This window comes from Musca domestica, unplaced genomic scaffold (assembly GCF_030504385.1).
Source record: "Musca domestica strain aabys unplaced genomic scaffold, Musca_domestica.polishedcontigs.V.1.1 22, whole genome shotgun sequence".
NCBI lineage: Eukaryota > Metazoa > Arthropoda > Insecta > Diptera > Muscidae > Musca > Musca domestica.
The window spans coordinates 4,422,467-4,450,220 of NW_026712262.1; the positions used below are offsets into that span (position 1 = coordinate 4,422,467).

General features: G+C 35.3%; 1 protein-coding gene across 1 annotated transcript in view; it reads left to right on the forward strand.

The window, feature by feature from the left end:
• LOC101896333 (mucin-3A) overlaps window positions 1-27,754 on the forward strand; it is a 266,310-nt gene that overhangs the window by 54,256 nt on the left and 184,300 nt on the right. The window contains exon 2 of the mRNA XM_011292830.3: window positions 16,901-17,629. Coding sequence (XP_011291132.2) covers window positions 16,901-17,629 — 729 coding nt within the window. The remainder of the gene's footprint in view (window positions 1-16,900; window positions 17,630-27,754) is intronic.

Below are 27,754 nucleotides of genomic sequence, written 5' to 3' on the forward strand. Positions count from 1 at the left end.
AACAAGACAAAAAGCATAACAAAAGCAGGCAACGACGCACTCAAACACATACACACACAGTCACATACACACACAAATATTATATAGATGGCTTTTGTAAACAATTGTGATTGTTTTGTGTGAAGAGATAAATTGAATCACATAAATTTTCACAGTTGTTTGCTTGCAATGGTCAACCAGTCGTTCCGACCACCCGGTCAGCTGGGCTGACGCAGTCAAGCACACTGCCGCCCGCTCGCTCGCTAACCGCAATGGCCAGTCAAACTGGTGCATAATTTTGTTTGTGCGTTTGTCGGAATTCCATTCTAGTTTGATTGTCATAATTCATAGCATATTAATTGAATTCTTTGATTTATGTTTTAAATCACATAATGTGACACATACATGAAAACACACATACTAACACATACATTCGCAAACTTCACAACCGCATGTGTGTAAGTGTTGTAAAAATTCCAAAGCGTGCTGTGTAGTCATGCAAATGCTTTCACTGGAGTAAATGAGATTCAAAGGTTTTCACACGTACACGTACTCACACACTCAAAGTACAAAAGACATGGCATTAAGTGAAAACGTTTGTGACAATGCTGCTGTTGCTTATGCCGTTGACGATGATGATGATGATTAATAAAAGTTTCACATTTGCCACTGCGGTCACAATACCATCCAAGTGTCCTTCTGTTAAATGTGCCATAGCAGACGTGTCCTTCAATAGATGAACATTAGGACGTATTTTGATTGGTTCAAATATGAAAGGAATTGAGAAAATTGAATACTTAATATAAACAATTGTAAATCAACTTAACTTACGATTTAAAATATATGACAATTTGAAATTGAAAAAATTTGAATTGAAATAATTTGCTGTTGCAATCATACAGCGAAATATTATATTTGTACCAGTAGGTATAAATGTCGACAAGGATCTAGAGCATTTCTGATCCCAATTTAACTGTGCTGTATGTGAACGCTCGTACCAAATATTGCTGCTATATATGGAATCGGATGAGATATGTATGATATCTATAGTCATATTGAAACCGCTGCTGTTTTAAAATTGCAGTTTTCTTTAATGAAACTCATAAATGCGATTTACCGCATATTGGAAATATATATGGGGGCAAAGCTGAAATCTAATTTATTTTCTCCAAAAAATAGGCTTATTTCAGGGTCTAAAAATTTTTTATACAAAATTTCAACTTGTTTGGAAAATAAATATGATCTTTTCTTAAATTACAGTAATAATAATACAACAGTATGATATAGCGCAGAAAACCCGCATTTGTATCTTTAAAATTCGGACTTGTATTGCCCATTTGGTGAACAGTTAATTTGAAATCGGATAAAGATATATATGGGAGCTATATCCAAATCGGAACCGATCTCGATAAAATTTGGCAAAGATATTTCCGAGCTGTATTTGATATATTTCCCCGAATATCGTTGTTACAGAGTGCATATTACTGCTGTGGGTAACAAATACAACATATCGGATGAACAATATACATGGGAGCTATAGCTATATCTGAACTGATCTTCACCAAAATTGGCATACTACTTTCTAGACTCAATCCGGTCGTATGTGCCAAATTCCATCCTATTTGGACAAATATTATACATTTGGTGAACAATAAAATATGAGAGCTATATCTAAATCTGAAGCGATATCTATAAAATTTAGCGAAGGTATTTCTGAGCTGCATTTGATATATTCCCCAAATATTGTTGTTACAGAGTGCATACAGAGTGCAGGGCTGCGGAGGACAAAATAACAAATCGGATGAACAATATATATGGGAGCTATAGCTATATCTGAACCGATTTCGATCAAATTTGGCATACTTATTTTCAGGCCTAATTTAGTTGTATGTGCAAAATTCCTAACTATTCGGTCTTATATTACACGTTTGGTGCACAATAAAAGGCAAATCGAACGAAGATATATATGGGAGCTCTATCTAAATTTTAACCGATTACCTCCTCCAATAGGGTTCGTCCTTGGGCCAAACAAATGTTGCTTGAAAATTTTCATCTCGATCGGACAATAAATGCCATCTGCATTTTGTTCACAACAGAATACATGGACAGACGGACGGACAGACGGACGAATATGCATAAATCGACTCAGAATGTGATTCTATGCAGATCATCAAAAGGAACTATGGGTCTATCTCGTATAAATTTGGTATTGTGTGAACGGATACTGCTTGAAATTTGAAAGCTGGAATTAATATCACTGCTAGTGTGTGTGGCTGAGATTTGGTGGTGGTTTTGGAAATACGTACTTAATGGTACTACATTTAATATTTGGGTAAGGCATTGAGTTGAAGTCTAAAGTTTGACACTAGGATCACCTTTTGTGTGGTATAGTTGATACATGTCAGGGGATTTGCAAATATATACTAAAAAGCAAAGCAAGTAAATAAGCTGTAAATTCGGCCGGGCCGAACTTTTAATACCACCACCATTTAGAACGAATTTAGCAAATTTTCAAAAAAAAAAAAATCCCTTAAAAATTCTGTTAAAATCTTAAAAATACCGAATGAATACATTATGTTAGGGCCTATACGATGACGTGGACCTGCATATGCAACTTTTATTATAAGCCATTACAATACTCAAATGCGAAACTTGAAAAAAATCGGTGATTAATGTAGATAAATTCATCAAAATACCGAATATAGAGAGGTACTATTATATGAGAACTATACGAATGCGTGGACCTGCACTGACAATTTTCCGTCATAGGCTGTAATATCCAATACGAACTTCAAATACTGATTTTGAAACATTTCCGATGAATAATGTCGCTTAAAGCCAAAATACCGAAAAAAGGGTATGTACCATTATATGGGGTAGGTATCATTATACCAAAACCCACATGGGCCGTTTTCAATACCAAAAGTCCTGCAGACATAATATATATTTGAGTAAAATTTTGTCAACCTACGTCATTTCGTTCGGAAGCTAGAGTGATTCCCACTGACGGACAGACGGACCGATGTCTAAATCTAAATCGACATAGAATTTTATGGTGATCATTTTTGTGGGGTCTAAAATGTATATTTCGAGGTGTTATAAAAGGAATGACAAACTTAATATACTCTCCATACTATGGTGGAGGGTATAAACAATTAAGTTCACCCGGGTTAAACTTTTAATATCCTCCATCAATAGGTAAAAAAAAAACATTTTTAAAAAAAGTATCTGAATTCAATCGTGTTCCTACATATACTACATAGAGAGTAAGTAAATAAGGCCATTATATGGCAAAACGAGAACTTATACAGACAATATTTAACTAGGAAAACGAAGACTGTTATATGTCATTTTCAATACCAACCATCCTAGACTCAATAAAAAATCCATGTGCCAATATTTGAAGCTCTGCGTCAAATAACGGACAGACAGACAGACGGACATCGTTAAATGCTTAGAATTGTATGCTAGTCATCTATATATATTCCTTACGGGATGTTACAAACGGAATGACAAAGTTAATATTCCCTCTTTTTCAATGTGGAGGGTATGAAAGGTACTAAATAGTATTAACTTTGGTATTTGGACAAGGAATAGAGCCGGAAATGTGATATTGGAGTAAGAGTCTTTGATCTTGTGTAGGATGGACCAACTAAAGGTTTGTTTTTTTTTTTTTAATTTGGTACCATCTGGAATTATGTGAATGGATAGTGGTAAAAAATGAAATGATCAAATGAAATGGATTTGATGTAAGGAGTTGGTTTTCGAAAATGTGTGCTAAGTGTAAGAATGTAGACTAAATGGAAGGGATAGGGCAGGAATCCCGATTTTTGATATTGAGATCTCATTTGGCATCTGGAATTGAAATATTGATGTGCTGTTGGAAATGTATACTATAATTGTAAGAAAAGTACTAAATTAGGTACTTACTACATGAATTGAGCTGAAATGACATCGTTGGCGTATGTGGTTAATATAAGCAGGTGATTTTCGAAATTTGTTTTTTTTTTCGAAAAGTACTATATTTGGTATTGACCTGAAATTTTATATAGAGGGGTCTGTTGGTATCTGGTGTTGAGGTTCGAAAAGTACTTAAGGGTATAATTTTTGATCACTGTTGGTGTCATGAATAAAAAGATGTACTTTGGTTTAAATATGCGCAAAAAATGTTATATTGTTTGGTATTGGGTGAAGTGATAGAACTGAAATTCTGAATTTGATATTGTCACTTTTGGTCCCTAGGGTTTACATATGGAAGCGTTGAAATAGTTTGGACAAAAACAAATAATGTGTCCGCATTTTGATATAGCCGCCATACTATGATACCTCGCGATATTCGGTATTTTGATGATTTTTGGTACATTTTTGGTCTAAAATTGTTATTTGTAGGTCATAATGGATTCTAGCTCCGGTAGCGAAACATTGTATATATAGGTCCACGTTTTGGTATAGCCGCCATACAACGGTACCACCCTTTAGTCGGTATCTTGATGATTTTAACAACATTTGTCTAAAAGTTGCCAATTGTAGCTCCAATCAATTGTTTCAAATTTGGTATTAACGAAGATTTGGTAGATGACAATCCTTGAAGAATACTATTTTCTATAGAGTTCCCATTTTGGTATGGCCCCCATATGACGGCCCCACTCACTTTATGGTTTTATTATAAAGTTTAACAGCATTACCCACGCGGGTAATTATATAAAAATGTTTCCTTTACCCAAGGAGAAAGTTTCGGTAGTACGGCTTTTTACTTGTTGCTATCTACACTTATGGTGGAGAGTTTCGTGGCTCTCAAAACTTTTCTACTTTTTTTTGACTATTTAGGAAAAAATAGTTTAGCGGCAGGTTTCCGACTCAAATTATTTTCAGATTGTGTCCCCAAGTCTAAACATTTATCTTCGCCAAAATTGCCATGGCATGTGTTTTAAAACACCAATTCAACTAATAATTAAATGCGACCTATTATCCCGACATTTATGCACAAACTTTGAATCGAAACTATGCGTAAGCTTACAAAACTCCATGCACATCTGTTTTTGAGAGCTGTCATCTATGAACGAAAAGTATATGCGGTGCGGTTCGGTACGGTTCGGTCTGTCGCTGTTATTGAAAAAGGGACTATTTAGCTTTGCTGTCACATGTTTGAGAATGTGTTGTCTCTCAGCGACTTTACAAGGCATTTGTCGTTAAGCTCGATAAGCAATGTGGATATGTGTGCGTGCGTGTGTGCGTGTCCGTCTGTCTGTCTGTTGGACAATCTTAAATAACCACAAATGAGAGAAGTGACACTTTGTGTTACATACAACACGTAAAATTTAATCCATTAAGAATGTGGACGACTTAAGTGGGTAATTCAGTGGCGAATGAAGTTGGCAAGGACTAACTTTAATGTGATGAGAGTATTTTTTGGGTCAGTTGGGGTTCCTCTGAAAGTCTTTAAATATGCAGTGGCCAACGAATTAAATATGAGAATGGTATCAACGAGGAGATTTATGCAAAACTTTGAAGCAAGATTTTTTTCCATTTAATTCTGAAATGTCTGTAGTGATATAAAACTGAAAAATAAAATAAAACTTCGTTAAAGTTTAACCCCAATTCAATTAGAATTATTTAACTTTTGTTTGAGCATGTTTTTTTCGAGCATACTCAATTGATAATGTTTTTAAGTGAAAATCAAAACGATAGCTGTTTGCCTGCCATGGGCTGGTGATTGTTCTCATTTCGGCAAATTTCATTAGTTAAGTATTAAAAGCAAAAATCCGCAACAAGGAAAAGGCAACAAGATTGCCACATAAAAAAACAGAACAGAAGAGAACAGAACAGAATAAAACAGAAGAGTGGCTGGAAGGTTATTTGATTAATTAAATTCATCAAGTTGAACATGAAAGTAGTCTGGTTTATATTATCAAGAAATAACACACACACACACACTCACACACCCACACAAATATTTGGTATGGTGAGAGAATTGGTTGAAATGGTTTGAAGTGAAATTTCCTCATCCGATTGGGATGAGTAAAACATTTTTAACTTATTGAATTTTTTGCAACCAAACAAATATATCGATTCAATAAAGACAATAAAATGTCTATTTAATTACGTCGTTAAGACTTCAAAAACTTGATAATTAATTATTAAAGTGATGAATATAGGAAATCCTCCTTTCTATACCCTGAATCATATATAGTATGGAGCGTATATTAAAATCGTCATTCCGTTTGGAACTCATCGAAATAATAATTTCAAACCCCACAAAATATATTAAAATTCTAATTCTAGAGTCAAGACGACATCAATCTTTTGTCTGCAAGCAGGTCAAGGTTGAAGAAGGGCTAAATCGGTCCTCGATATTCTATATATGATGATTTTAGCCACAGTTTTTAATGGAATTGCCTGATATTCTACACAAAGAGTTCCTCGCGACTACTTTACCCCCTGAAAAGGAATTGTCTATATACACTGGTGGCCAAAACTAAAGCAACTGAAATTACAACTTTTTTAACTGTAACTTTTTTAAAAATTAAGAAAATGAGAAAGTTTTTTTTTTTTTTTTTTGTTTTAAATTAGGCACTTTATTCACTTTTTAAAAAACCTAAAACAAGAAACCAAAATTCATTTTTATATAAAATAATAATGTATGGTAAAGTCAATTAATCCGATTTTGGCTTGGACTAAACAAAAACAACTCTGTTGTACATTCATACTTCTCGGTTTTTAAGTACTGTCAAAAAAAGTTTAAAAATGGCTAGAAGCAAAACAGCAAATTATCAGTGACTATGAAAACAACTTATCACAGAAAATGATTTCCGAGAAATATTTCATAAATATTTCTGTGATTTCATAAATATTTCTGGATACTAAGTCGGTTTAATGAAACTGGATCAGTAGTAACAGTCTATAACGGATGAAGGCCGTGAAAAACTTCAGCCCGTACTGATCAACAAATTGTGAGAGAAATAAAACAACAACCATTTAAGAGTACAACTGGATTGGTGAGAGAGCTATCATTGAATATAAGCTCGAGATCAGTGCGTAGACTAGTAGTGGTAGCTGGTCTGCATGCCCGTAAGCCATCAAAAAAGCCCTTTATATCTGAAAAATATGAAATGTTTTCGGAAACGCTAATATTAAGTGGTATCCAGCTCAATTGAAAAACATTATATCTGGGATATGTCTACGTTTAATATTAAAGGCTCAGACATGAAAAATTTTACAGTGAGAAGACCGAAAAATGAAGGACTCAAGCCGCAGTGTTGCAAAGCATGAGGAAGGGTCAAAGATGGCGTTTCACTATTTTTCTTTCTATGGACTTGGGCCTATCCATGAAATAAAGAAAGTTATGAATCGGTTTGTTTACAAAGATGTGTTTGACATCACGTTGTTCCCTTACGCTGAGTAAAATATTAGGCTCATTTGGGTGTTTCAGCATGACAATGATCCCAAACATGCATCAAATATTGGTTGCGGGAGTCAAAAATCGATGTTTTGTCATGGTCGGTACAATCGCCTGACCTAAACTCTATAGAAAACCTTTGGAGTATCGTAGACAGGAAGATCAAGCGAGATTCGGAAACAAATAAGCACAACATTTTCCAAAGAATTCGGGGTGCCTGGGAAAGCATACCCAAGGATCAAATTGAACGTGTTATAGATTCAGTGCCTCGTAGGTGTGCAGCTGCTATCAAAAATAATGGATGCTATCGACTACTAGCCAAAATATAATTATTTTAAAATAAAAAATCAAAAAGTTGCTTTAGTTTTGACCAAGCAAAAATTGGGTCATTTTAGCTTTCCATATATTATTTTTCGTTCAAAATTATTTTTGTATTTTTATTTTTACTTTCTTAAAAGTGAATTATAGACCTCATTTAAAACTGGAAAAATAATTATGATTTGTTTATTTTTGTAAAATTTACAGGACATTTATTGTCTTTGCGATTTAGTTGCTTTAGTTTTGACCACCGCTATTTTAATAATTGTAGCCAAATTTTGGAATAGTCTGAAAATCCACACAAGGAGTTCCCTCTGAGTACTTTACCCTTTACTTTTAGCATAGCACCCATGTAACGGTACCCCCAAATACTCGGCATTTCCATGATTTTAGCAACATTGTTCACCTGAATTGTTTCAAATTTCGTACTTGAAGTGGAAGAGAATTGTCTATGGACGTCCACGTCTTTGTAAAGGCCCCATACAACTTTACCCCCCTTTATTCGGTATTTTGATGATATTAGCTACATTATTCACTAAAATATTTTTATCAAATTTTGTATTTGAAGTTCGGAATTATTACTAAAGTCAATGACAATGTTGCAACACCACGTCTTCGTATAGCCTCCATATAAAGGTTTTCATTTGAGCGGTATTTTTCGACGGTAAATTTAAGTAAATTTTTGTAATTTCACCTTTAAAGTATTTATTCTAATTTATAAATTGTAATTTCCCCACAGGATTTCATATACTTCTAATGGAAATTTAGTTCACATTTTTTGTCTTCTCGAAAACCTAATTTATGTTTGTGATAATTGACAGCACCATTTTCAAATTCATATTTTCTCATAGTCTTTTTGGGTGTGTCAATGGCAGTACTCAATTCGTTTAAAATTTCTTCAAAATTTCAGTATTTTGGAACGCTATTACAAATTGAACCAAGTGTTTGCAGTCAAAAAGCAATTTTCCTACAATTTACCAAGTGTTCTGTAATTAGCCAACAAATCACCACGTCGGCAAAGCAAAAGTTAAGTCGCCAAACGCATAAAAAATCGCCAGGTTTGGCGGGACATCGCCAAAAAAAAGCTAAAACCGATGTTATAAAGATATATACTCTCGCCACTTGTTTATGTATACCTTCTTTAGAGGACATATAAAAAGATTAGACCTACATATCCCAGCGTTGCATCAGATGCAATGTGAGAAATGTGAGGAGAAGTGAGAAAATTTTTTCCATTATCGATATTGATCTAAGTTTGATATAAATACCACGAAGTAAAGTTAGAATATATCGGATAGTCGATTCGTTATATGGGATATACACCTTATTTTTCGGAATTTTTGTACTTTTGAGGGGGAGATACCAAAAAGAGTGGACCGAAAAGGATTATATTAAATAAACGTATATCGGAGCCGAGTTCCACCAAATGAAAACGTACGTCCGAAATTCACTCCAATTGGGCTGTTATTAGCCATTTGGTGCACAATGAACCTGATTCGCAATAAGAATATATATGCGAGCTATATTCAAATCTGAGCCGATCTCGATAAAATTTGAAAAATGTAGTTTAGAGCTCCATAAAATATCTGGTACCAAATATCATTATTGTGGAGTGCAGGTTACGAATGTGAGCGACTAAAAACCCAAAATCGGATAAAACATACGTATGGGAGCTATAGCTATATCCAAACCGATTTTTACCAAATCTGATGTACTTGCTTCTTGACTGAATTCGGAAATTGCACCATTTCAAGACATTTAGATTGATATTGGCCATTTGGTGCATAATTAAAACGAAAGATATATATGGGAGCTATATCTAAATTTGATCCGATTCTCACAAATTTCAATAGGATTCGTCCTTGGGCCGAACAAATATTCCTTGGAAAATTTCATCTCGATCGGATAATAAGGGCGACCTTCATTTTGTTCACAAAAATAAGCAGTTTTTTTTAAGATAGATAGAACTTTAAATTGTAAAAAGTATACTCTGACAAATCATCATGAGAGACCATTATATGCGTCTTTCTTTTGCCGATTGTGCTCTAGAGCAGTCGACAAATGACCCGTTGTTTTATCGCAAAATTGTGTTCAGCGATGAGGCGCATTTTTGGCTTAACGGGTTTGTTAATAAGCAAAATTGCCGCATATGGAGTGAGACCAATCCACAAGAGACCCTACAGACTCCATCACATCCAGAAAAATGCACCGTATGGTGCGGTTTTCACGCTGGTGGCATCATCGGACCTTATTTCTTCAAAAATGAGGCCGGAGCTCGCGTTACGGTCAATGGAGATCGTTACCGCGCCATTATCAATGAATTTTTGTTTAAAAATATGGATGACATTGATCCGGAGGAGATGTGGTTTCAACAGGATGGCTCTACGTGTCATACGGCAAACGCAACCATCGACTTATTGAAATCAAAATTTGGCGATAAGTTGATTTCGAAAAGTGGACCTCTCAATTGGCCTCCAAGGTCGTGTGATTTGACACCTCTCGATTATTTCCTGTGGAGCTACGTGAAGTCACTGGTTTATGTTGATAAACCAGCAACAATTGACGTCTTGGAGGCTAGCATTGTTCGTGTTATTCGTGACATACGGCCAGCAGTGCTCGAAAAAGTGGCCAAAATTGGACGTCCAGAATGCACTTCGTCAAGAACAGCAGCGGTGCCCATATGCCCGAAATCATTTTCAAGTGTTAATGTCACGTATTGATCTTTCGAATAAAAAAATTTGATTAAAATTTAGTTTTTTGTGTTATTTTTTACAATTCCATGTTTTATCGGGCTTAAAAAAATGCACTATAGATGGATAGACAGACGGATTGACATGCATAAATCGACTCAGAAAGTGATTCTATGAAGATCTCCAAAAGTAACTAGGGGTCTATTTCGCTTCCTTCTCCATGTTACAAACAAATGAACAAAGCCATAATACACTTACCACTATGTGGTGTATGGTTTTTATACCATCACCATACCGAAGGAAAATTGATAAAAAATAGGAAATATTTTCACGCTCGTTTTAGCAATATTGTTGAACATTTTTTCTTGATATAAAGTGGAAATAGAGGTGCCTTTTGCATATTTATTTTTTCAGTGAAATTTGATGAAGAATAAATTTGTCTTTGACGCCATTATTCTAAAATTATGCTTTGTGGGAGAATTTTGCATAAAATTTTATAAAGTACGGAATTAACCCTAAATATTTTCTTTTTTTAATATTTGTGAATTTCTGGCATTAAGGTTACGACCCAGACTTTTGATTAAGACTGGGGCATGTAGTTGAATTTTATGACAAACAAATTTTGTAGAATATTTTGACCTGCCGCGATACCGTTTAAAGGGAGTTTAAACCATATTTTGAAAAAGTTATCAAAAGGGCCTATTTGGTGTTTCCTTGAAGGTTAGCCTTTTCGACAAAAATTGTCCTCGTATTATTATTTGTGATATTGCCGGAGACACTATATACCTAAATTGATAGGATTCTAGGGAATCTTAATCCGAAAAAAATTTAAAGAAAGATGTGCGGAATTTGTGCCCTTTATTTCCTTTTCTATGTAAACTTTCAAAACGCCAATACATATGTCTCATTTTTTTTAAACTCTACTTTCATAATCTGCTAGAGTTTTTCTATAATTATATCCAGAAATTGTGTTTTGTCGGGTATTGCCATTCGCCCATTCTATAGTTTTAATATTGTGATGGGATAAGCTTTAACTATATCTGATACTCTAATCACTAAAAATGATATTTGTATTTTTGCAACATATTCAACTTTTGAGTAGGAGGCACCACAAGGAGTAAGAGATATTTCTGAACTCTGTCAATTTTTGGTAAAAATATTACGAAGTTTGGACCCAATCAAATGGATATTTCGGTGAGGCAAATGATATATCGCCTGCATCCGTATGGCTTATGTTAATTCTTATTATGAACTCAAAGCACAAATATTCAGAGAATTCCATTGAATAATTTGATTTAAGTCATTACAATTTGAAATATCGGCAGATAACTTTACATAGATGTCATAGGAAAATGTGGAGGGCAGATAGACAATTTTCCGCCAGAGATATACCTGCTACTTAAGAACTCTATAGTTTTTCTATATGGCTCAATAACAACTGTAAGATTTTTTACTACATTTTATTCCCTGATTTTCAAGCCTTGTTAGTACATTTACGTACTTTTTATACCCTCCACCATAGTATGGAGGGTATATTAAGTTGGTCATTCCGTTTGTAACACCTCGAAATACACATTTTGGACCCCACAAAGTATATATATTCTTGATCAGCATTAAATTCTATGTCGATTTAGCGATGTCCGTCGGTCTGTACGTCTGTGGAAATCACTCTAGCTTCCGAACTCATTGAAGTAGATTGATGAAATTTTACTCAAATGTATGTTATGTCTGCAGGACTTTTGGTATTGAAAATGGGCCATGTAGGTCCACGTCTTCGTATAGCCCCCATATAACTGTACCTCCCTATATTCGGTATTTTGTTGATTTTAGCGAATTTATTCAACGGAATTGTTTCAAATTTGGTATTTGAAGTTCGTAAAAGATAGTACAGCCCAAGACAGGAAATTGTCTATGCAAGTACATGTTGAGCCCCCATATAACGGTACCTCCCGATATTCGATTTTTTTTAAGTTTCGCATTTCATTATTGTAATGGCTTTTGACAAATGTTACGTATGCAGGTCCATGTCGTCGTATAGACCCTAATATGACAGTTACATTCGGTATTTTTAAGATTTTAACAGAATTTTTATTCGTTCCAAATGGTGGCGGGTATTCAAAGTTCGGCCCGGCCGAACTTACCGCTTTTTTACTTGTTTGTACTTTCTTCGTACAATTTCTCCCCGGCATTGATCAATACTATTTTGTTTAGTGCATTTTAGTTTGTATTTTAGCCATTTAAAACGAAGTGTCGAAAATTGATACCTATCCTTACCCTATATTTATTTTAACCCGGCGATCTGTTGAATATTTAGTGAAGTTTGGTCGATATTTTAAAACTCTGGTTTATTGAACACTTTTGCATGAAAAGTGACTCTAATGCCAAATTTCACGATACCAGCTGAAAATAGAATGAAAATATGCCTTACATAAGAATTAATTTTCTTCCGTTTCCAAGGCTCTAATATAATGTGAACATGATCACCCCCATTACGGCACAGATTTTTTTTTTTTTTTGCATACTCTGGCTCAAAAAACGTAGTAATTTCATTTTATAATTCTTTCCAAGAATTAGCAAAAACTGAATTCCAATAAATAATCCATTTTGTTAGAAAAAAACTTAATATTGATTTAAATTTTTAATTCTGACACTCCAAGTATGCATGGATTAAAGTTGGTCAAATTTTTTGCGTACAACTCAAACTTTCATCAACATTGTGCTAAAGCTTAATTGCAGCAATACAGCAACAACAACAACGACCACAAAAAACATCCTTAGGAAATATTTAATAATCAAATGTTGTTGTTCTCTTTCGCCTCAGCTGATTCCGAAATTATACGCTGCAATAAACCCTGTTATACTAATCGCCTCAATTTTATATTAACTTTTTTTTTGGTGTGTGGAAAAGAAAAACGAGATTGGCAGATATAGAACAAAATCCCATACAACAACAACAACAACAGCAACAAAGGCGGACAGAAATTTTGCCAATAGCCAACCAGCCAAACACATTCACAGTCCGAGGCACTCCAGCACTCAACCACAGTCTAATAATTTTAACAAGAATTGTTACGATGTTCATTTTTTATTTAAATTCTTATGGCACGTCAAATAGAGGGTGTTTTCAAAGTAGGGTGATGGAAAATAGAGACAGAAATATTTTAAGATTTGTATATTTAGTTTTCCATCAAACAAATAGAAGCTTAAAAAGGGTATCGATTCTGAAACTAACTCTATATACATAAACTAGCGAATTCCGGCTACTTCGTATGCGGAGGAAGGAATTTATATTAAGTGAATTTATGTGTGATTTTTTATACCAAATAAAAGGTATGAAATAAGCACCCTAGTACTTAATTTCTTGTTATAAATTAAACGATTAATTTCAATAAATCTCAAAATACTAACCTCGCATAAGGTAAATTCATACGTGTATAGAAAATAGCACATTTCTGTCCAGTAAATAGGTACATAAAACTACGTAGATTTGTATTTTTCTTTATTTATTAATAAAAACTATATATCACACTGATCTCAACAGCGAAATGTACAGTTCTAACACTTTTCTAAGTCTATATACCAAATTTAGAACAGTTTAGTACTTTTCGTTAAAATATTGTACGCTTTACAGATCAGCCACTTTCTATAATAAATTTCACTTTTTAATGCTTATTTCCGAAACCCCCCAATATATATTTGCCAAACCGCACAAAAGATGAACCTAATGGAAAACGTTAGACTTTCAACTCGATCCACAGCCAAATACCAAATTAAGTAATTTTTCGTACGTATTTCCAAAACCACCTCCAAATCTCCATCCATTACACTAACAGTGACCCTTATATAAAGTTTAAGATTTCAAGCAATACCTGTTCCATTTACTACCTTTCTTACAATACTGAACACATTTCCAACCCCAACTCTTTATCTCAACGCTACCCACTAGCAGTGATCGCAATTCCAACATATCAAATTAATAGCTTCTTCCTTTTACCCAAAACGGAATTGTCCCAAATTCAGTACCATTTTGTGCCGATCTTACACTTACGTGCTTACACACATTTCCATAACAACCTCCATTAACAACTGCAGTTCCCAGCATTGATTCTCATACCACATTTCAAGATCTTACCTCTATACGTTCACATAATTCCAATTGGTACTAAATTTAGTAAATTTTAGAACTTTTGGTGCACGTATTGCTAGAATTTGAAAACACGCGGTAGTTTCTCTATTTACACAACATCAAAGACTCTCACACTAAATTTCATATTTGCAGCTCTATACTGCCCCAACACCAAAGTTAATACTATTTAGTATTTTCGAACCTTTTTGGTAGGTATTTTCAAATCCACTCCCATTATTTTCAACTCAATCCCTTACTCAAATATCAAATTGAATACAAATAATTAATTTTTAGATCGTATGTTATTTCCGAAACTACCTCCAAATCACAACGCTACATACTAATACTGACTTAATGCCGAATTTCGGATGTACCAAATTTAGTCCCATTTAGTACATTTCATACGCTTGCAAAACGCATTTCCAAACCCACCAGCATATACCCAAATACCAAAACCAAATTGTGCTGAATTTAGTACTATTTAGTACAGTTTTTACATTTAGTACACAAATCAAAACACCTCTTTATACCAATACCAATTCCCAAACTTACGTTATACTAAAGTAATTCTATTTCCAAATTTTAGGATACCAGCTCTATTGGATCACCCAAATCAAAATTGTAAATAATGTAGTAAAGATGAGTACATATAAGTACAAATTTCCAAAACTGCCTCCATATCCCAATCCCACACTCCGACAGCAATTGTATTTCCAAATTTCAGGATACCAGCTCTATTGGTTTACGGAAATCCAACTTGTAACAAATTTAGTACCACTTGCCACACATAAGAACACATTTCCATAACTACCTACATCATACAATCATCCAATAGAAATCAAATTTCCGATTTTCAAGATTCCATCTCTTTTGCTTCTACCAATATTTTAATTGTACCAAATTTAGTACACATAAGTACACACTACCTACATCATACAATCCAATATAAATCTTATTCAAAAATTCTTATTCTCCAGCTCTCGCAAAATATAAATTATACCAAATTTAGTACATATAAGTACGATTTTCCAAAATTTTCTATATACCCCAATCCCCCTATACAAAAGTTATTTGATTTCGCAATTTCGGGGTTTCAACTCTATCGGTTCTCCTAAATTTAAAATTGTACCAAATTTAGTACAATTATGTACACATTGGTACCAATTTCCAAAACTGCCTAGATACCTTAGTCCTACAATGCAATAGTACTCTTCTTCCTTCCTTCTTACTCTTACTTCCAAATTTCAGCATTCCAGCTTTATCGGTTCACCGAAATCAAAATTGTACCAAATTTAGTACCATTTATAACTTTTCGTACACATAAGTGCAACTTTCGAAAACTACCTCCATCTGCCAATCCTACACTCCTGCAGTAATATTAATTTCAAATTTCAGGATTCCAGGTTCATCCGTTCCCACCATACTCTTCATCAGTGACCTTTATATCAAATACCAAAGAGTTCTAGCTTTCTTTTTCTTTTTCGTACCGTTCTCGTACGAATTAAAAAAAGTAAAAAAGTTTGGGCGGCCGAACCTTTTTTTACCCTCTACCAATGAGAAGCAACACGAAATATTAAAAAAAAAATCCGCCGAAAAATGCCGGTCAAATGAAAACAATTATATTTGAGCTATACAAAGTGATGGACCTGCATAGAAATTTTCCATCATAGGTTGCAGTACCCATTACGAACTTCATATAGGAAATTAAAAAAAATGCGGTGAATACTGTCACTAAAATCATAATAATACAGAATATCGGAGGGTGCCATTGTATGGACCTATAAAGACGTAGAGTACTCAGAAGAAACACTTTGTGTAGATTTTCAGACAACTCTATTGAAAAATGTGTCTACAATCATCAAATATACGATATCATGGACCTATATAGACAAATCTCGTCCAGGGAGTAAAGCACTTAGAAAGAACTCCTTGTGTAGAAGTTCAGATAATTCCATCGAAAAATGTGGCTAAAATCATTGTATTGTGGACCGACATAGCCCATATTCGAACTTGATCAGCCTATTGACAAAAGACTGACATGTGCCAATCTTTAGTTTCCTTTGATTACATGGCAATTACAATGTTACATAATGATATTTGTCCAATTTTGACACGTATTCTGTCATAATTGAACCCAAACATAAGAGCTTTTTTTCTGGATTTGCAATTTCAAAAATATATAAATTCCCTCACCCCATCCTGAAATGCCCTTTACAACATTGGTCGTCATACTTAAAATTATTGCTCCACATTTATTAAGCTGAATTTTATTCTCTAATTGCATTACATGTTTTCTTTCTTCTCTTCCTCTGTGTTTTTTTCCCCTCTTTTTGCATTGCCTTCGTTCTTTTCATCGAAATGCCACGATTTTGGTTTACTTTGAATGGCCAGATAAACTAACAAAAAGAGTTACGGCCGTAGCAGTGGCCCTACCACAAAGCCAGACAACAGCAGTTGGTGGAGCAACTGTGGCATTTGTAGAGAGTTTCCAATTCAATGCTTTCGATACGACACGTACAACATTTGCCTCGTCCTCGTTGCCGTCGTCGTCGTCATCATCATTTGAAGGAGCCGGTGGTACACAAATGTCTTCATTACCATCATTCTCCACATCCTTGGCCACTTCATTACAGCCTTCAGCCTTTTCGCCGTCATTGTCGTCGTCGTCATCGTCATCTCAAACGGCAGCAGCAGCAGCATATCCTACATTAATATCAACAACATCATCCGGTTTTCATAACACGAAGACGTCCAGAATTATGATCAATCTCAAAAACAGCATTAGCAGTAGCACACACCCCCTCAGTCCCACAATAACAACGCCCACAGTCCATTTGTTGCCGCACACAACCCAACACCACCGGACCACTGGCTATGGCATGCATTCAAAATTCACTGGCAGCACTCGCCAGACCAGCCCCACTGCCATGGGACTCAGTTCCAGTGCATTGCCATCGTTCAAAAATTTTATGAGGAGCAAAAAAACTCACAGTGGCAGCAGCACTGCCGGCAGTTACACCAGTACGACAAACAGTGCAAAGCACCAGCAGCATCTACAACAACAGCAGCAACAATTTCCACTTGATTCTACATTTTCTAAAAATCATTGGACAAATTCAGGTAAGTGTCAGTCATGGATAAAATGATGGGGGGAATGGAAGTGATGGCAATTTCCCCAGCATAAAGTGCATGTCAAGCGATAACTGAAACTATGCCAGAGTTAGCCGGCGAAAGCTGAAATAACACGAACTACATTAAAGCTGATGGAATAAATGTTAGCAGTTATTTAATGTAGTCCGGTTGCATTTACATCATAAACCTGAAATTTATTGTCAGAAATAAAAGAGTGGGAGAGAGAGAGCAAGGAACGTTAATATTTTATGTGCAAGGGAATATAAAATATATTTAAAGCTTTCAATGGGGAAGAGATGAAATACATTAAATAAATTTGAAAAAAATTCAATAACAACAAATTCCAAAAGAATGAAAATACGAACTAAAACGAACGAGTTTATAGTTTTTCTACTCAAAAGGGCCACACGAAAATAAGACGGAAATTAAATTTTTGGTCCCAAATCCGTGTCAAGACATTTGGAGACAATCTTGACAATCTTGTACCGTCTGTTGGAAGGTACATAATAATGACATAATAATTCTTTAAGGGAGCTTGCTACATCGGCACACTACTTCCATAGCCTCCTCCACAAACCATAAAACTAAAAAACTGGACAATATCGGTCCACTCCTTCTGATACCTCCACCACAAAAGGTCGTAATTTTCAAACAACTATTTTAATGCACAGAAATAGAAAGAATAATTCGATATTGCTCCACCTTTGTAAATCCTTATATTTGCATCAGTGCTAGGTCAGGTGCGAAAATGATCAATATCGGCCCACTCCATCAAGTACCTCCCCCACAAAGGGTCAACATTTTAAATAATTCTAACTCTTACAAAATGTGATGTTAGAGTCCGATTGTCTTCAAATTACACATCTCACAATATTTTTATTAACCCAAGTTCTGGTGCGAAGATCGAGATATTTTGGTCCACTCCTTCTGGTATCTCTCCCAAAAAGGATCAAAATGTTGTCAAAATGTGAAATTATTGTCCGATTTCATTCAGACTTAGTACATCTCAATATTTCTATCAACACAAGATCTTTTATAATGATGGTAAAGATCGGACCATTCCTTCTCGTACCCTCCCCCACAAAGGGTTAAAGTTTTGAATGACCAAGCCGAGCATAAAATACGGATTGAGTATCCGATTCTCTTAAAATTTCACATATCCCATTATTAATACTAAAAAAAGACCCGATGTGAATATGGAATACATAGGATGACTCCTTTTGGCACCCACCGCAAGGTGCAAGGGGTCAAAATTGTGAATAATTATGTCTCTCATTCAATGTGAAATAAGGTTCTTATTGTCTCTTGTCTTATTTTATACATCACAATACTTTTATTGACAAGATCTGATATATATTTATCCACTATTTCTGGTACCCCCTCCGCAACTGTTCAACATTTTGAGTATCCACGAAACTCATAAAACTCGAAATGAACATCCGACTTCTTTCAAACTCGTCTTAGCTTAAATTCCCAATAAAGGGTCAAAAAATAACCAAAAATCTCATTAAATGCGAAATAAGCTTCCGATTCATCCTAAGCCCCACACATTCCAAAATTTCTACTAACACAAGATCTGGTGTGAAGGTGGAATAATCTGATTCACTCCTTTTGGTACCTTCCCAACTAGGGTCATAATTTTGAATAATTATATACTTCAAACTAATTTTCGATTTTCTTTCGAATTTTATCCATTCCAAACTTTTTCCTGTGTTAGATGAAGTGGAATACTTCGTTTTACCGTGTCTGATACATCGCGCTCATTGGAACATTTTTAAGAAAGTAAAGGACAAATCAGGCTCTTAGGTCCCCCACAACGGTGTGAGAAATTTGAATAATTATAACGCAAGTCAATATACAGGGGGAGATGAAAAAACTGCAACCAACTTCAGACTGCTGTCATTTCTAAACCACTCGTCCGACAGCTGTTAAAATTATTCCAGTGACAGCTCATTATATTGTTTACAAGCGTACAAAAGCATTTTGGTGAGAATTTTCCAGAGAAAAAGTTATTCGTGATGGAATTCAAGTGTGATACTGTGATTTCTTTATATTTGGCTGGAAAACCACAACTGGCTATCGTTGGAGCACTCCAGCATTTAAATGTGAATAAATTTTTTGTGTCTTGTACCATCGCTCGTTACTGTGATACTGGTAGCGTAGCCCGTCGTCAAGGAAGTGGACGAAAGAAAACAGCAAAGAAGCGACTTGATCGAAACCCGCATCGCAGTGGTCGAAAAATGGCTGAACATATCGCAATATTCCATTCGGCAAATATTGAAAAATGAGGTCGGGGTAAAGCCATTGAAATTCCAAAAAGTGCAAGAACTTACACCGCAACTGGAAGAAAATAGACTCAAATAGCTAAAGGGTTGCTTCGCTTGGCCGAAAGTGGTGAACTGCCGAATTTGGTTTTCTCCGATGAAAAAACATTCGTTGTCCAGCAGTTTCTAAACAAACAAAGAAAATGATCGTGTTTACTTGCCAAAGAGGTTAGCTGAAAATGTAGACCTTCGGTTGGCCACCAGAACTCAAGCGCCGGCCATGATGGTGGTGTGGGCCGCCATAACAGCCGATGGTCGCTCTCCGCTCATATTAATCGACCGTGGGTGGCAGTAGAATAAATGGCGAATATAATCGCGAAAATATTTTGGAGGGTGTATTAAAGCCCTGGGCACGAAAACATTTTAGCCGCAGACCTTGGCATTCCAACAGGACTCAGCACCATTGCACTCAGCACGCACCACCCAAGAATGTTTACAAAATGAGGTTCCTCGCTTCATTTCTAGCGCACAATGACCACCAAAATCTCCGGATACCAATTTGTTGGACTATTGTGTCTGGAGTATTTTGGAAAGCAAGCAAGCGCTTCGCTGGGAATGGGCCAAAATACCGCAGAGCAACATTCGGGCAGCATGTGACGGTTCCATTGGCCGTTGGAAGGCCATAATTCGCCAAATTGCCAAAGGTGACCAGTTCGAACAAATCTAAACTTACTCTAAAATTTGATGCTATTTCCTACATTTTTTTGCTTTCGTTTGACTTTGCTACAGTTTTTTATCTCACCCTGTATTAGCTTATTTTAATTTTATATATAAATATAAAATATATAATGCGCATTCAAAAAAGGTTCATAGTTGGTATGATCTACTTCACAAAAGTTCCTAATATAAACGGCCGTTAAGCTCTACTAAAAATGCAAGGTGGTGTAGAGTATCATATAGTCGGCCCGCCGAACTGTAAATTTAGTTCATATTAAAATACATTTTAGAATTAAAGCCGTACTTTGGGTGAGTTGTGCACAAATCTCCAAAAAATCAAAGATGGCGTCAAAGACAAAAATAGTCTTCATCAAATTTTTTCATAAGTCACCAACGAAGTCTCTATTTCCATTGTATGCCAAAATATTTCTGCATCAATATTCCTAAAAAAAAACCGAAAATATTTCCTAATATTCTTGGTTCATTTTTCCCCGGACTTTATTCATTTTAATGCCTGAAAGTTTCATAAAATTCTATTTTAAGTTGAAGGTGTCCAAAGAAGAAATATTCTACATAAAATTACGTTCGTTAATGGACTTGTCCCCTGCGGTGACTATAAATTTGGTAAATCTCTTATTAACATCTTAATGCCATTCGAAGCTGTGCAATATTGTTGGGCTTTAAATTGAAATACGTAATCTTCCAATAGAATATTGAATAACTTAATGCTACATGTCCTATGATATTGCTCTATCTCACTCTCTCTATCTCTCGTTTCTACTTTTACTTAAATTTTTGCTTTAAAGCGTCCTTGGTCTAGACGTTGACTGCTTTACTGCTAACCTGCTGATGTTTCACTTAATATCTGCTGGTTTTTGCTCCTCCTCCTCCACCTTACTTTGTGCTGTGTCGTGTGGCTTATTTATCCGGCAGCTTGAAACATTGAAACAACAAACCACATTCACCTATTTTCGAATTTTTGCAATCACTTTTTGTTGTTCGTTGCGGATGAAATCAAGTATAAAATTGCTTTTTGTTATTTTCTCAATTTTATTTTCTTCGTTGCTTTCAAGTGCTGCTTATCCTTCGACATTTGTGTTGCCAAACACAATCTGTGGCAAATGTCGTTTCCATCGACGATGTCGAGGAGAAAGGTAGTGCTTACCAACTAAGACGTATTAGAACATAATAAAATGTTAGGATTGTGCTGCTGAAGTAGCTTCTGCTACTCTTGATGTTTTTTTGCTCTACCTCGCTTTGAATCCCCTTCCGTCCGAGTTGGAGAGTGGGAAAACAAATACACCCTGAAATCGAATGCAATTCCATTTGAGACCCTTGTTACCGAACACAACAACCAAATTAGATTTCGAAACGAATGTAGCAATAACATTAAAAGTTCAAACTTGAAGAATGTACATCCCAGGGCTTAATTAAGTTTTCCAATAATTAGCATCAGCATTGAATGCATTTTCGGCAACATGGCTACCTATGCCGCCTTGGCCTCCAGCTGGAGATTTACAACAGCGACCATACCGGTCGCCCCAACAATAATTTCAAAATCAATGGTTCGTTTGCATCTGCTGAGCAGCAGTGTGGTTAGCCGCATCAATTTAAACAGGTCTTTCCTTTCTTCCTTCCATCCTGGCTGCGGCTGCTGACTGACTGACTATTCGGTCGGTTACCTTATGCATGGCTGGTTGACATGACTTCATTAAAAGCGAGTGCGATTCTGTGTTACGTTACTTTTTAATTCTCCAATTTTAATGGGATTGGCTCCATCAAGCATAAAATTGCATCCGGAACTTTATTCATTGAAAACATGACCAAAAGTTTGCAATCGAATAATTACGAAATTGAGAATTCCAAATGTTGCAGGTGATTGTTAAAGCGATTGAATTTAACAAAATTGTTTAAATTTACGTTACAGGAACGATATGCAAAACGGAAATAATGTGTGGTGGAACATGATAGGGTGCTCACGTTTGATCATAAACTTTTCTCCAATTCGTAGTTAATGCGCAACACAAAATATGATTAAATAGACGTTTTCGGACTACGATTCCTTGAAATCTGTGAGATTTAGATATACAGTACCTTCGTTAATGTTGTAGATAAAAATACGAAGAATATTAACACTCGAGACATCAATGGGGTCATTTCGGTCTCTTTTTATACCCTACACCACATAGTGGTAAGGGTATTATTTTTTTGTGCATTTGTTTGTAACATGGACAAGGTTGCGAGATGGACCCATAGTTACTTTTGAGGATCTCCATAGAATCACTTTCTGAGTTGATTTATGCATGTCAGTCCGTCTGTCCATGTATTCTTGTGAACAAAATGCAGGTCGCATTCATTATCCGATAGAGATGACGAACCCTATTGAAATTGGAGATAATCGGTAAAAAATTAGATATAGCTCCCATATATATCTTCGACCGATATGCCTTTTATTGTGCACCAAACATGTAATATCAGCCCGAATAGTATGGAATCACATACAACCAAATTAGGCCTGAAAATAAGTATGCAAAATTTTATCGAAATCGGTTCAGATATAGCTATAGCTCCCATATATATTGTTCATCCGATTTGTTATTTTGTCCTCCGCAGCCGTAATATGCACTCTGTAACAACAATACTTGGGGAAATATATCAGCTCAGAAATACCTTTGCTAAATTTTATCTACATCTGAACTGATTTTCACCAAATTGCTACTTGCTTCTGGACTGGATTCAGTTGGATTTGCCAAAATTCAGGTCATTAGATCTTATATTGGCCATTTGGTGCAACGAAATCGGTTGAAGATATATGGGACGGTCGGACAGACGGCCTAACATGCATAAATCGACTCAGAAAGTGATTCTATGAAGATCCTCAAAAGTAACTATTGGTATATCTCGCTTTCTTCTCCATGTTAGAAACAAATGCACAAAGATATAATATCCTCATCGTACTTTGTATGAATTTGTGCAAGAATCTCTAACAAATCATCATTCAGCAGATTCCAGCCGTCTCCCTTCATCCAATACCAAATGAAGTACTTTTCGTATAATTGTAGTACACATTTCCGAAACCACCTCCATATGTCCAGGCTACACATGAGCAGCTACTCAAAGCCAAATTTCAGATTTCAAACACTATCTGTTCACCCAATACCAAATTGCACCAACTATAGTACTGTTTAGCACTTTTCGTACGTTTGTATTACGAATTTCTAAAGCCACCTACTTATATTAGTGCTATTTTCACAAATTGAAAAATTTCAAATTTCAAGTTTTTTCCGCTATTCGTTCACAAAATTCTTAATGGTACCAAATTTAGTGCAAATACTAAAGTTAATACTATTTAGTACTTTTCGTATTTTGAAGTACGTATTTTCAAATCCCCCGCTAAGTATCAACAAAACCGCATAAGAAGTGGTCTTAATGCCAAATTTACGATTTCTAGCAGTATCCGTTTACGCAATAACAAATTTAGTACCATGCGTACATATAAGAACAAAGTTCGAAAATTTCCTTTATATCCCAATCCTACACTCAAACAGTAATTATAATTCCATTGCTTCGCCCAAATCCAAATTGTACCAAATTTAGTACATTTTAGTACATATAAGAAAAAGTTTCCCAAACTATCTCCATACCCCAATCCCACAATCCGGCTGTAATCTTATTTCCAAATTTCAGAATACCTACTCAATTTGTACCAAATTTAGTACCACTAATACACTGAAGTAGCATTATCCACCTAGCTACCTACATCATACAGTCCAATAGAAATCTTATTTTCAAATTTCAGGATTCCAACTCTGCAGGTTCTCCCAAAATTTAAATTGTAACAAAATTTAGAACTATTTAATATACATATGTACGAATTTCCAAAACTACCTACATTTCTCAGTCCTAGAATGCAAAGGGTACTCTAATGTTTAAATTTCAGAATTCCAAATTTAGAACTTTTCGTTCACATAAGAAAAAAATTTCGAAAACTTCCTAAATATCCCAATCCTATACTCCGCCAGCAATGTTTATTTCAAATTTCAGGATTCCAGCTCCATCCATTCCTCCAAATTCTAATTGTACCAAATTTAGTACCGTTTAGTACTTTTCGTAAGTATACAATTCCAAACCTTCATCCTTACATAGACTCTACTCCTCAACCCTGATTCCCATTCCAAATTTCAAGTTTTTAGCTGTAACCTGATACGAAATGGTACCAAATATAGCACTTTTTAGTGCTTTTCCTGTACTTATAATCATCTATCATACACTGCATCAGCGACCCTCATTCCAAATTTTAGAGTTCAGCTTTACTGCTTCCTCAAATACAAATGTACCAAATGTAGTATCTTTTATTACTTTTCGTACTGTTCTAGTACTAATTTCTAACAATACAACTTTATCTGGCACATTTGGACCAAGTACTCATCCAAAAATTTCAACATTCAAACTTCAGTCGTTTCGTCTGGGCGTTGATAATTAAGTCAGGCAGTCAATTACTTCACTTTTTTTATTAATACAGACTTATATAAAACGTTTTCTGTCGGAAAGATTTCTAGCCATGAAGAAACCAAAATAATAATTCCAATTGATTTGGCCCTTTTTTGGCATCTCGTTTAGATAGGTCTAGCTTTCAGAGTAGCGCCCATATAAAGTTCCTCCTGTTTTTAGCTATTTCGAGGATCTTAACAACATTTTCCAATCGATTTGGCTAGAACATTGTATTTAGGCCACTATGTGGGTAGAGAACCATCTCAAAGAAAACAAGTAAAAAAGCAGTAAGTTCGGCCGGGCCGAACTTTGAATACCCTCCACCATTTAGAACGAATTAGAAAATATTCAAAAAAATAAAATCCATTGAAAATTCTGTTAAAATCTTTAAAATACCTAATATCGGAAGGTGCCGATATGGGGGGATATACGCTATTGTGGACCTATATAGACAAATCTATGTCTGGGGGTAAAGTACTCACAATGAACTACTTGTGTGGATTTTTAGATAATTCCATTGGGAAATGTGGCTAAAATCATCAAAATCCCGAATATCGGGGGTACCGTTATATGGGGGATATACGATACCGTGGACCTGTATAGACAATTCTCTCTCAGGGGGTGAAGTACTCACAAGGAACTACTTGTATGGATTTTAAGACAATTCCATTGAAAAGTGTGGCTAACATTATCAAAATACCGAATATCGGGGGTATCGTTATATGGGGACTATACGATATCGTGGACCTATATAGACAATTCTTTTAGAGGGGGCAAAATGCCCACAAGGGACTCCTTGTGTGGAATTTCAGACAATTCCATTGAAAAATGTGGATATAATCATCAAAATACCAAATATCGGGGGTACCGTTATATGGTGGCTATACGATATCGTGGACCTATATAGATAATTCTCTGTCGAGGTATAAAGTACCTACAAGGAACTACTTGTGTGGATTTTCAGACAATTCCGTTGAAAAATTTGGGTAAAATCATCAAAATACCGAATATCGGGGGTACCGTTATATGGGGGCTATACGATATCGTGGACCGATATACCCCATCTTCGAACTTGACCTGCCTGCAGACAAAAGAGAGATCTGTGCAAAATTTTAGCTTCCTATCTTAATTCGTTTAGACTGTAGCGTGATTACAACAGACGGACAGACGGACGGACAGGGCTAAATCGTCTTAGAATTTTACGCTGATCAAGAATATATATACTTTGTTGGGTCTAAAATGATTATTTCGATGAGTTACAAACGGAATGACGAACTTAATATACCCTCCATACTTTTTGGTGGAGGGTATAACAAGTAAACAACATTAAGTTCGGCCGGGCACCGGAGCTAGAACCCATTATGACCAAGAAATACCAATTTTTAGACAAATCCGTGAAAAAAATGTTGCAAAAATCATCAAAATACCGAATAACGTGGACCTAAACATACAATGTTTCGCCACACGAAGTAGGACCCATTATGACCTACAAAAACAAATTTTCAGACAAATCCGTGAAAAAATGTGGCAAAAGTCATCAAAAACCCGAATATCGTAAGGTGCTATAGAAATTAGCATAGATATATATCCGTAATCGTATTGGGTAATAACAACAAATCCTTTAAATGGATGAAATTTCTTTCTGTTCTCTCAAAATACACAATAATTTTCAAGAAATACCTTGAAGCTATTTCCACAAACCACATACACTAATTCTGTCCAAATAGAAGAACATAGAAAAATAAGGTCACAATTTCTTAAATCACCTGATTAAGCCGCTGCACACTCACGACAAATGTTAATGAGTCACTTACCCGGCCAAAGAAGTTGTTAACTTTAATTGTCGACTGGTTTTATGGATTAAGAACTATTTTCCGCAACATTTCCTTAGCATTTTCCACGAGGACTGACACTTATTCGCATACAAGACACGTTCACCGCTCACCGTCGACAAATAATTATGCTTGTAATAGGAAAGTTTTATGGCCGCAATTCATAAAAAAAAACCCAAACAAAAACAAATAAATGAAATATCCTTACGGTAATTTGAGGGCCGAATGTCAAAGGGAAAGTCATAATTGTTTTGTAGGGAAGTAGACCGGTAATTATGTAATTCGGTTTAATCTTTATTTAAACGTGCAAAATAATTATGGCTAATTAAAATAAGGGACGGTTTGTTGATAACTGCCTGTTTGAGATGAGATGGGAAGCAATTGTCGGAACAATTTATTGAATATATCAATAATTGAAATTAATTTATATGCATTTGTTAAATCAATTATGTCATAGAAATTTATATTTTTAAATTTTATTTAATTAATTTTATTTAATTGTGATCCACAATTCTTCTCTCGATTAGTTAATTAATCAACTTTTTGGTATTGAAAAATACAAAAGTCGGAGTTGCCTCATTTGCATTACATCATAGTAGCCTCAAAATAACAACAAATGATAAATCTATGGTACACGAGCAAAAATCAGAAAATTAAGGTGCAATCGAAAATTTTATTAACAGCTAAGAATCAAGTAGACCAGAATTATTTGCAGTGTTAGACCAGACGAATCAGAAGGAAAAGATTAATCACTCGGAGCGAACGAATTGCAGAGCAAAGGGCTGCAGTCACAATCGGCACTGAATGAT